General features: G+C 38.0%; 2 protein-coding genes across 2 annotated transcripts; one reads left to right on the plus strand and one right to left on the minus strand.

Moving 5' to 3' along the window:
* Window positions 1-456: 456 nt before the first annotated feature.
* LOC145114224 (uncharacterized) lies at window positions 457-1,020 on the minus strand. Its single transcript, XM_079050228.1, has one exon. The coding sequence runs from the start codon at window positions 1,018-1,020 to the stop codon at window positions 457-459; it is 564 nt and encodes a 187-aa protein (XP_078906354.1).
* Window positions 1,021-9,183: 8,163 nt separating this feature from the next.
* Window positions 9,184-11,610, plus strand: LOC145113939 (embryonic stem cell-specific 5-hydroxymethylcytosine-binding protein). The gene is made up of 8 exons (XM_079049975.1): window positions 9,184-9,399; window positions 9,846-10,002; window positions 10,175-10,260; window positions 10,345-10,457; window positions 10,570-10,635; window positions 10,836-10,945; window positions 11,039-11,104; window positions 11,186-11,610. Exons 1-8 carry the CDS (start codon window positions 9,305-9,307, stop codon window positions 11,501-11,503), a joined length of 1,011 nt encoding a protein of 336 aa, XP_078906101.1. The 5' UTR covers window positions 9,184-9,304; the 3' UTR covers window positions 11,504-11,610.
* Window positions 11,611-12,360: the final 750 nt, after the last annotated feature.

Raw genomic sequence — 12,360 nt, forward strand, 5'->3', positions numbered from 1 at the left:
AGGTTGAAATGATGGTCTTTGTTGGTATGGAGGTGGTTGTCTTGGTTGATAACCCATGCCTTGATTATGGTTCCACCCTTGATTGTCTCGGGGCTGATCATAAGCTCTTTGACAATTCCCAGAGTAGCCTCCCATTGCATTTGCTTCTTCATATTCTTCTTCTTACAATTGAGGACACATATCGGTCGGGTGTCCCACTTGAGTGCAAATACCACAAGGACGAGGTGTGGATTCCACACCTTTGTCTTTAGCAAGCATCATTACCACCTTTATTAGCTCAGATAGTTGAGCTTCTATTTGAGGAGTGTGCACCTCCTTCACACCTCGAGGTGAATCCGTGTACCAATTATCTTCATGAGAAGTATGCTTGGAATCTTTAGCCATGTTTTTGATTAATACCCAAATTTCTGTTGGAGTTTTGTCAACAATTGACCCTCCACTTGAAGGATTGATGAGTCATCTCTCCCATGGTAACATGCCTTCACAGAAGTATTGAAGAAGGTTATACTCGGATATACCGTGCTTCGGACATCGAGTGCACAACTTCTTGAATCTTTCCCAATATGTGTGCAATGCTTCATTCTTGTTTTGCTTGATTCCAATGATCTCCCTTCTCAAGGCTGAAGCTTTCATCTCGGTAAAGTACTTGTCCAAAAATAATCGTGAAAGATCTACCCATGTGGTGACTGTCCCCGGTTGGAGGTCATAAAGCCAATCTTTTGCTGCATCTTGCACTGCGAAGGGGAATGCCCTAGGCTTGATTTGGTCCTCTGTGACATTGTGTGGTTTCATGCCAACACACACAACATGAAACTCAATGAGGAACTTGTGAGGATCTTCATTTTCAAAACCCCTAAAGGTTGGGAGTAGGTGAATTAGTCCGGATTTTAGTTCAAGATTTGCGGCTGCCGGATAGGTGATGCAAAGAGGTTGTTGAGTAACCTCTTGCCTTGCCCATTGGCGAAGGGTTTGTTCGGTTGGTGGGTTTGGAAGTGGATTCCCTCCATGGTTATCTCCCATGGTATGAGTAGTGGTTGAAGTTTCTGTGGGTGTAGTGTTTGGGATATTATGAGTAGGTGAAGAGGGTGGAGTGGTACTTCTGGGTGAGGATGGTTGAGATGATGATGAAGGGTTTTCTGTTTCAGATTCTGATACACTTGAGAGGGGTATGTCCTCCCAAATGTTGATGACCGGAGGTTTAGATGATGAAGAATTCCCGGAACGTGGTTACCTCTTACGAAGCTTGGCTTGCTTCCGTAACCTCTTTGCAGTCTTCTCTATCTCTGTGTCAATTGGCAATGGTGCACCTGTACGAAAAGATTTTGGCATACACAATTAGTACCACCGTGTCCCTGAAAACGACACCATTTTGTTAGGGGTGTCAAACCCAACAAATAAAGGGGTACAATAGACCCCAAATAATCTGCTTTAATGCACTAAAAAGTAGTACAAGGCAAGCAGGGTCGAACCACAGAGACACGGGTCAAAAGTCTATACCTCTTTGCCAAGGTACTTTGGTCACAAAGGGGATTTGTTTGCAAAAGTCAAATAATGAAAATAACAATCAACTTTGAAACATGCAGAAAATGAAATAGATTTGTAAACAAGTTGTAAAAGTGCTTCCAGTTCTAGTTCTCAATGTTGTCATTTAACCTGATTATGACTTGATGTAATTTGTGATTGCTATTCTAAGTTGGTACTGAAAGATATTAACACGCTCTAATACCTCTCGCTTGCCAAATTATCTAACCAAAACACGCTCTTTGACTAGACCTAGCTTTACTAATTCAACCTAAACACGCTCTTAGATTGTATTGAAAACTACATTAAGCTTTGTACAAACTTCCCAACAATGTTCATTTCTTCTCATACGCTCGGAAGTGTGAAAACATGTGATATATGTTTTACAATAAGAAAACTTATTGTTTGTTACGAATCATTAACTTTATAGAACGATTAGGTGCCCTAAAAGTTAATTAACTGCACAAAAATTCAATTCATGAATGTGGCCAATCAAACACAGATCAAATTCAAGGATTCTAGTTTAAACAAAAACATAATCATTAGAATAGAATCACAAATCAAACATCAAATCATATGCTTCAAGTCAAGCAATCAACATGTTTTGAACAAGAACTAGAAACTAGGGTTTCTTAGCCACACATGGCTAAGAACAAATCAAATAAGAGTAAAGATGGAACTGGAATGTTTAATGCTTACAAAAAGTGAAATCAAAAGTGTTTGCAATGATTAGGCCTTCTCAAAAGCTCCAAGTATTCTCCCAATGTCACCCAAGATCGCCCAAAACTGCTCCAGAAACCGTTCTCTGTGTAAATGGCGACATCTTCACTTGTTTTATTAATGTTCACGTGCTTGCGATAAGGCCATGCGTTTTTAGCATGGGCATGCCTTTTGCCCATGTGTTGTTGGCATGACCCATGCTTTTTGCTAAAAATCCAATAAGTCTTCAGTGTTGGCCCCATCTCCAGTCTAACTTCACCACGAGTCATGTTGCTCAAATACAAGATGAGAAAGGACAAACACGACCCGTGTCGATCTGACAAGAACCGCATTTCAAATGTAGTCCTTCGATATGATGACAATGCAACAATGACTCGGGTTATGTCTTCATGTTTTCTTCCATGGCATGGCCGGTCCCTATTCTCTTCAAGATCCAAAGCTCCAAGCTCCATGCTCAAGCTCCAAGCTCCATGCACCATAATGCCTGCAAATTAAATCAGAAATGGTGGAGTACCAGACATTCTTAATGAAATATGTAGTTGCCCAAATAATCAACTAAATGCAAGAATTATGAAGTAGAATGCTATGAAAGGACGGAAATAAACATGCAAAATAGGTGCATAAAATGCACCTATCAAACCTCCTCAAGCTTAGACCTTTCTTGTCCTCAAGAAAGAACAAAATTAATAATCACCCTAGAGAAGACGATAGGCGACTAAAAATAAACTAAGATGAAAAGAATGGAAGGAACGAAAAAGACTAAATGGAATTGAGAGTGAATGCATGCAATAAAAGAAAAACTAATGAAAATAACATATGTACAAAAAGATTAACAAAGCTTCAAATATATATATATATATATATATATATATATATATATATATATATATATATATATATTTCAAATATTAATGCAATAAACAAAACAAAACGAACAGATTCAATCCAATTAACCTGATTGTGTCATACAGTCGAAGGTGTACCTGTCGTGCCTTGAGATAACTTGGCATTAACCCCACAAAGACATATATAACAGTTAAAACAAGATTTTTAACCATTCCCTAACACAACTCAACAAAATCAAAAGTTACAACACTTGTTCACTTTTGCAGGTATTGGGTTAGCACATGGAACAAATTATGGTCTTACTCTCGTGAAAACATGTGATGCAAAATATGCTCAATCATTTTCATTTTACAAAGCATGACAATGACCGGCTCCAACTATTTGTTGACTAACAACAATCTTTTTCTAAAAAATATTTTCTAAAAATTCCCTAATATTTACCCAGATTGGTTACATGTTTCAAACCACTTACACCAGTCTAAGTAGTTTACAGTTAGTCTCAATGTCATAAGTTTAAGTCCAAGTCCAAAGGAATCTTTTGGCAGCCAAACATTTTTCCTAAACATATTATTCAATTAAACTATAAACAAAAATATATACAAACTATCTAATTATATTTTCCTACAAATAAAACTCATGGCTTTCTTTGAAATCCATGTAGCGGGATTCCAACCAACACATCCAGACCAGATGACCTTGGTGTGCTAGATTTAAAGAGATCCCTAGGGTTTACTTGCCCGAACCTCAAAGGCCACATATTAGCTTTATTTGAATATCTAAACATATCTATATTTTTTTTGTTATTATTAAGTAAATGACTTTCTATGGAACCCGTGTAGCGAACTTTCAACCCAATCAGTATCAAACAATTCAGCTTTAGGCAATTAGGTGTAGAACACCCCTCGGGGTTTACTGATTCGAGTCCCAAAGGTCACAGATTAACTTAATAATATTTTTATTTTATTTTATTTTGGTTTTTTTTTCAAACCCAATTTTTTTTTTGACCCTTAAATAATAAAATTGTTTTGTACGGAACTTTTGAAAAGACTCAAAAACATTGCAACATGGATGAATTAACGTTAAATAAAGAAAATGGAAATAAATACTCCCGAGTTGCCTCTCGGTTAGCCGCCCTTGTTTCAAGTCTTTGGCTCGACTTTGCCCTTTCGGTTTACTCAATGTAGTCCGGGCGTTCCAAGTTATCAACCTCCATATCCTTCTTTTGGAAACCTTCATAAAAGACCTTCAATCTGTGACCATTAACTTTCAATATTTTATCAGTTTTGTTACTTTTGATCTCAACTACACCATGCTCAAATACATTAGTAACAATGAACGGTCCAACCCATCGGGACCGTAACTTACCGAAAAACCATTTAAGACGAGAGTCATAGATCAATACCTTTTGACCAATCTCAAAGGTCTTACGGGAGAGGTACTTATCATGGAATGCTTTGGTATTGTCTTTATAGATGTGTGCGCTCTCGAAGGTTTTATTTTGGAATTCCTCCAACTCTTGAAACTTTGCCTTTCGGAGAATACCCTTTTCATGGAACCCCATGTTCTTCTTTTCATCTATAAACTCCACATTTCCCAGCATCTCATTATCCAACTTGAACTTTTCTGGAATCTCCTTGACCAAATTTTTATCAAAGTTCCTACTTAAAGCCAACTCTAAAAAATCATGGTTAGTCAACTCAAAGCATTCTTTAGTCAAAGGCTGAACAATATCCACAAAATTTAAGGAGTGAACATCACTTGGGTACCTCTTCTCTTCAAAAACATTGAATTTAATGACCTCCCCATTAAATTTCATTGATAAAGTTTCATTTTATCCATTGTAGACATCCATTAAGTCAATCACTCTACTAGATAAATCATATGGTGTCATTGGGTGTAATTCACAATTCCATTCCAGTGGCCCAAAATGCAGGTCCCCATAAGTCCAAGCCTATAATTCCAAAATTAGGGTTTTCTAAACCCTAATTAGGGTTTCCAACCCAATCCCAATCCAATAGGCCTAAAAGCTAAGTCCTTAGATCCATTAGGGTTTTATTAGGCCCGTTAGGGTTTCGCTAGTCGGGGACCACCCACCACCACCTCGGGTAGTGGTGGTCAACGGCGGCTAACGGCTGCGGCCACCACCTCACGGTGGTGGTTAGGGTTTCTAGTCCATTTTTGTCCAAACATCCAAAAAGCAACTACACGCAAGCAAAAGCACACCGCCACCCAACACGACGGTTGGTGGCGGCAACCACCACCACATGGTGGTGGTTATGAGTTTATTTTCATTATTATAACCACTAATTACATTTTACAATGAAAATCTCAAATAACACACACTAAGCTAAACGCGCACACACAACCACCCTAGTGGTGGCCGGCGGTGGTAGATGGTAGGAGCCACCACCTCACAGTGGTGGTGGTGGCCTTTCCGACCAAATAAACCCAATCACACACCTCTCGTCTTATAGCAGCAACACATAACACACACACAACCCGAGTTGAACACGAAAAATGCACCCCATCGGCAATCTTGTGGCGACAGGCGGTGGCTTGCGATGGCAGCCACATGGCGGCGATGGTGGTGGTCGGAAAGCTGCAACCTTCAGAAAGAAGAGAGAGAGAGAGAGAGAGAGAGAGAGAGAAAGAAAGAGATAGTTGCAGACGCTACACATACACGGAGCATACACCACGCAGCCATTCACTTTCGGTGGTATACGCTAGCCGGAATAACTGGGCCACCGATCGGAGCGGCGGCGGCGCGAGACAACACCACAGAAGAGGAAACGGAGAGGGTGGGGGCGCCATTACTGGAGGGAGGAACGATGGCCACGAGCTTCCATCTTCCAGCAACCCTCAGCTCGTCGTCAATCAGCGCTTCACAGCGTCGTTGGCAGCGGACCGCGGCGACGATGCTGGACTCTCGATGGTTTACGATATCGACGGTGGAGGGAGCGGCGGCTAGAGACGAGGGGGTATAAGGGTGGCGGCTGGAGTCAATTAGGGTTAGGGTTTTTAGATATGATGCTGGTGAGTGAGGAACACGGGTGAGGGGGTGACGGGTATTAGCCCCGCCTCCACCCATTCAAACATTTTCCATATTAACGCATCTAGTCCCTCAATCCCTCTTTCTTTTCGAATTAAGCCCATTATTTACCAACAACCCCTCCTCTTGTAAATTATTTTGCAATTATGGTCCAAATGTTACAAAATGGACTCCGACTTCCTGAAGTTATAACTTTTAGCTCCCTAACGCCAACCCTGATAAGTTACGAAGGATTTAGGGCTAAATAAAATAAAATATAAAATACATCTCGTGATCTTAGGGCTTGTTATTTATTTATTAATTTTATCTATTTATTTATTTACTAAACGGGGTGTTACAACTCTCCCTCACTTAAATTAGATTTCGTCCTCGAAATCATTCCTTACACACCAAACCACTCCAGTAACATGGTCACCATCCTGGGCACACCCTAGCCTTTCCAGGGTAGCCGTGACCAATCTTCGCAACGCCCTAAAATCCGCAGATTAACGAATTCCTTGCAACAATCTCATTTGCTCAACCTGAAATCTGAATTCTCGAGATGGTCTGACTCCCTGACAGACCACCCATGCTGAGCTTTACCAAGCTTAATCTTCCTCGAGTGACCGACCATTGCACACTTTCTGCCTTGATTATCCCGACGCTACCATTAGAAACAAAACCATTGACCATAGTCAACAATAGAGCACTTATTCTTGACAGAAAGCTCAAATAATCCTTCGAGTAGAAGATCCATCCCTGCAACGATTAGACTCAGACGAGAGCTGCTCAACAGGATCAAATCGACTACTCTGAGATTATTTAATCCTACTGTGAGTGACTTAGAATAACCCAAACAATCTGTTATTCTGTCCGTACTTGCAACCCAAACCACAAAAACTATTGCTGCCCAAACGCTGAAACTGTCCGAACACTGAACTGCCTGAAGCAGCATGATGCCACATGGCTACTTTTGGAAAATGAAAGAGCGAAGATGTGAACTTTAAAAAAATAACTTTTTTATGAAAGTTGAACTTTACGTCTAATGAAATTGCCGTTTTTTTTTTTATTGTGTATTACACGATTTTTTTTGCTGCCCTTTTACTTTGACTATGGCTCCGCCACTGATTGTGATGTTTTTTTTAACAAACAATGTTTGAGTTTTTTTACTTTAAAAAAATTGTATGTGTAATATTGGAGTTTTTGCACCTTAAAAAACATTGTGTGTATAATGATAGTTTTATTTAAGATCTAAATTTTGATGTTTAAAATGATTTGTATAATTTGTATTAATAACGACATAATATTTATGTTAAACATATATTAAAAGTGAGTAAATAAAAAAATAAAAGACTGATATTTAAAAAAAAAGGATATAAAAAATGAAATAGAATAAAAAGTAAATAGAAAAAATAAAAAAATAAAAAAAAACATTAAGAAAAGCCAAAAAAATATATGAAAAATGAAAAAATAAACATTAATTTGATAAATATTTTTCAAATTAAATAATTTGTTCAATAATCATATTTTCATCAAAAACTCATCTTAAATAAAACTCGAAAGCAATGCCTTTTCTTTTTGTTTTCCTTAAGGTTATCCAGAGTGGACATTAACCCACACATGAGTTTCCTATGTAGCACACATATGACACACTAACTCCACATGTGGCACACTAACTCACTAGTGAACACCGCCCGGTGGACCGGCGGTTTGGCTGTGGAGTGGCTTGTAGTGGTTGTCAAGACATAGCAAGACGACCATTTTGATTGGTTCTCTCTTTTTTCCTCACATTTTCTCTCATTCTCTCCCTCATCCTTTTTGTCCCTTCACTACCAACCCACCGATGAATATCATTTCCACAACCTAGTGGGTTGGTTGTGGAATGGTAAAATACATGCTGAATTGGCTGATGATTTGACTGTGTGACTATGGATGAATGTGGGTCCAAACCCGGACCGGATGGACCCGGACCCGGAAAACTCGGAACCGGCTAACGAGATTTTGTAGAACCGGAAACCGGACTGGTATATAGGAACCGGTTCTGGTTCGGTTCTGGGTACGGTACCGGGTAAAGTGGGTCTAGAATCGGAAAACCCGGAAACATCAAAGTGGGTATGTTGGAACCGGATAAAGTGGGCTTAGAACTGGAAAAACTAGAATTTTTTTGTAATTACTTACTACTTAGTGGGTTGAACTTTTAAAATTTCCATATTGATATCCCGACTTTGGGGGACTGTAACTCATTGAATATGAAACCAAAATCGACAAAATTATAGTCTAAAATCATGTACAAACTCTAAACTACACTCTGGAAAAAACCGCATGTCAATCCGACTTTAAACAAATGAGATATGCATTTGTTAACATTTTCACATAATACAAAGTAAAAAACAAATAGCTGAAAAGTTGAAAATTTTCAGTTTTGATATCCCGACTTTGGGGGCTGTAAATCATTGAATATTAAACCAAAAATGACAAAATTATAGTCTAAACTCATGTACAAACTGTAAACTACAAGTTGGAAAAAACCACAAGTAAATATGACTTTAAACGGATTAGATATGCATGTTTTAAAACTTTCACAAAATACAAAAAAGCTGAAAAACTAAAAACTTTCAGCTTTGATATCTCGACTTTGGGGGACTGTAAGTCAATGAATATAAAACTAAAAATGACAAATTTATAGTCAAAAATCATGTACAAACTTTAAACTACATGTTGAAAAAACCGCATGTCAATTGGAGTTGAAACGAATGAGATATGAATCTTTTAAACGTTTCACAAAAACCGGTTCCGGCCCTAAAAGTGGTTCCTATTCCTAACACCGGTTCTGGTTTTTAGACCCGGTTTATCCGGACTCGATGTACCCAAACCCGGATTACCCGAAGCCCGGATAAAGCCAATTTTTAAACACGGAACCGGAACCGGTTCTGTATATTTCGGTTCCGGTTCCGGTCCGGTTTTGCGGTTCTAAATCTCATCCCTAAGTGTGACCACTCTCCACAACCTAAAATATTTAAATTTAAAGAACACAATTTTTTTTTCATTTAAAAATCGGAACCGTGTGCAAGTCTTGAAATGAGCGAAGAGAAAAGAGGAAACCGAACCCTACTTACATTCCCGCCTTTCTTCCACTGACCGTATTTCCCCCAAACTGTGAATCAAACCGGAGGACGACGAAGTTGAATCATGTGTGGCCGTTGTCGCTGTTCTATCCGTCCAGATGATATCCCTCGCTCTTGCAACCTCGGTAACCGCCGCGTTCGTTTCGTCGATACAGACCGGTAAGTCCATCTCCTCCCACACAACTCATCAACCTCCAACTTATGTGTTTACTCCTTGTTTATGTTTCCGAATTGATCTATCGCACTTTCCACTTCACCATCGGAGTATTTTTTTTTTGTTTGTTTTCTGGTGTTGTCATTTGTTACGCTATCGAACTCGTGTATTTTAATTTGTATATCTGGCTGTTATTTGATCTCTCTTTGTTACTAGCGGAATTTGAACCAGTTGAAGGATTGTTGTCGATTCATATTGCTTGATATCGTTTCTCCATCTCTTCTACTATCATATTCCGATTAAAGTTTCAAATTAGTGAGAGATTTATCCTTAAAGCTGTATGAATGCTGTGAAACTTGAAATTGATCTCGATATATTCATGTTGCTACACACTTTAGTTGTTATATGCAACGATCCCTTGTAAATTGATTTGTTTGAATTGAAATTTCAGGTATCGTCCAGCATATAATGTTTCCCCTGGATCAAACTTGCCTGTTATTCGAAGAGACACAGGAGCAAACAGTGAAGGAGCTGTTGTGCAGTGCATGAAATGGGGACTCATTCCAAGCTTCACTAAAAACACAGAAAAACCAGACTATTACAGGATGGTAATGTCACAAGTTTACAGTTAAAGTTGGAACTGGAATCTATGATTCTTTCCCTTTGCTTTTTACTTTCTTGAGATGAAAATGTTAGAGCCAAGTAGCATTCTTCAAATATAAATCGTATTTGCTGTTGTAAACAGTTTTCATATAGACTAATTGATCTTGTGTTTGCCAGTTCAATGCTCGTTCAGAGTCAATAGGTGAAAAGGCTTCATTTCGTCGTCTTCTTCCTGGAAATAGGTGTCTGGTTGTGGTGGAAGGGTAAGTTGTAACTCTTTGTAAAAAGCTGTATTTTTATGTTTTGTAGAAATGTTTTTCTCATATTCTCATTTACCATTTTTTCAGATTTTTTGAGTGGAAGAAAGATGGTGGGAAAAAACAGCCATACTATATTCATCTGAAGGATGATCGCCCCCTTGTCTTTGCTGCTCTTTATGATTCTTGGAAAAACTCTGAAGGTTTACCTTTCTTTAAAAAAATAGTATATGTTTTTTCTTCATTAATTCCAGAAAATAAATAAGGTTTACATGACTATTACAAAATTCTTAATGCTTTTATTTTGTGGTTCAGGGGAGATTCAATACACCTTTACTATTTTGACAACAAGTTCTTCATCAGCCTTTGGTTGCCTCCATGGTTAGTAATAGTGTAATGTAATACTATATACTTTTTTTTTCTCTCTAATATTCTAACTTTCTTTTCTGGGATTTGGTCTTCCTTTTTCCACCTACTGACACCTGTCCCAGTACATGTCATGCCATATTCTCTTTTTATGGGAATTTTTAAATTACGTATAGTTTAAAAATCTAACATCAAAATATTCTTACCAATTGTAGACAGGATGCCTGTTATTTTAGGGAACCAGGAGTCAACTAATGAGTGGCTAGATGGATCTTCATCTTCCAAGTTTGATTCATTACTCAAACCCTATGAAGAACCAGACTTGGTAATACTATTAATAATACAGATCTTGTTACATATTTTGATTAAAATAAATAAAAATTGTAGTTCTTTATATTTAATATTTTTGAGAATTCAGGTTTGGTACCCTGTGACACCAGCAATGGGCAAGCCTTCTTTTGATGGACCAGAATGTATAAAGGAGGTATGCTCTTTATACACATTCAAAATTGGCTAAACTTTTATTATTATTATTATTATTGTAAATTGTAATTACAAACTGTAGATTCTAGTGAAGGAAACAAAACCAATCTCAATGTTCTTTGCAAAGATGGGGACTAAAATTGAAAATCAATCAGAGCCTAAAGAGGTTGACAAAACAGAAAAACCAAGAAGTCCAAAACAGGAACCTGAAACAAAATCTGAGACTTTATATCTGAAACGTGAGTATGATGATGTGTCTTCATCTGATATAAAAGTAAAAGTAAAACCAACTGTTGATGAAGCTGACAAAAAGTTAACAAGCCCGGCTAAAAAGAAGGCCAACTTGAAGACCTCATCTGATAATCAGAAAACACTTTTCTCCTACTTTGGTAAAAATTAGTTTTTCATGTATAAATGGACTCGATACTTGATAGTTGTTGTAATCCTTATGTTGTAGGAATTCTTAACTTTTATTGGTGGTATGTCTGCTTTTGTTACACTGGACAAGACTGGACTGGACTGAAACAAACTTTCTCTGGCTACTTTTGGTTTTGAAAACGACGGTATTTATGTCTTTTGCCATTTTTGTTCTGTCGACATCGGTTTCAGTCTCTCGATACACAACAAACTCAGTACAATTTATTTTGTCTTGTCTTGTAAGATTTAAAAACAAGGCAATAGTTTCTATGCACAAAAATAGAGTATCTACATTCAAGTTAATTAAGTGGAGAAAAAAAGACTACTAAGAAACACGAAGAATTTGAGAAAAGTTAACAGAGAGGAAACAATTGGGGCTGAAGAATTGGTAATGTGGAATAATAGGCTTCCATGAACCTTCCTTCTGACACCATCTTCATGATGAACTTCTTCAAGATCAGAAATGGCCATGCCACAACCCGTGATCTTGACCGGAGCTTCCTCAGCTTATTTCCCAAGCGGATTGTGGTGCTCTTCCTCCTCCTCAGCCTGCGGTGTGGGCGGCAACACCTGGTCATGGTGGTGGAGTTGGCAAACACAGAAAATGTCATGGCTCCTGCTCCTGTTTTAAACACGTCTTGAGTTATATCACATCACATCTATCATTTGTTTCTGGTAGTTGGTATATATAGTGTTTCAATTTTTTTTTTTAATAAACTTTGATGGGTTCCGAAGCTTATTGATGAATGATCTTGGTGGTCCCCACGGAAATCAACATAATTAGTTAAATATAATTGGCTGATGAGATTATTAAACTATTAAACTAAAATCTAAACCACT

Source organism: Lactuca virosa, chromosome 5 (genome assembly GCF_052849685.1).
Source record: "Lactuca virosa cultivar CGN04683 chromosome 5, Lactuca_virosa_CGN04683_v6, whole genome shotgun sequence".
NCBI lineage: Eukaryota > Viridiplantae > Streptophyta > Magnoliopsida > Asterales > Asteraceae > Lactuca > Lactuca virosa.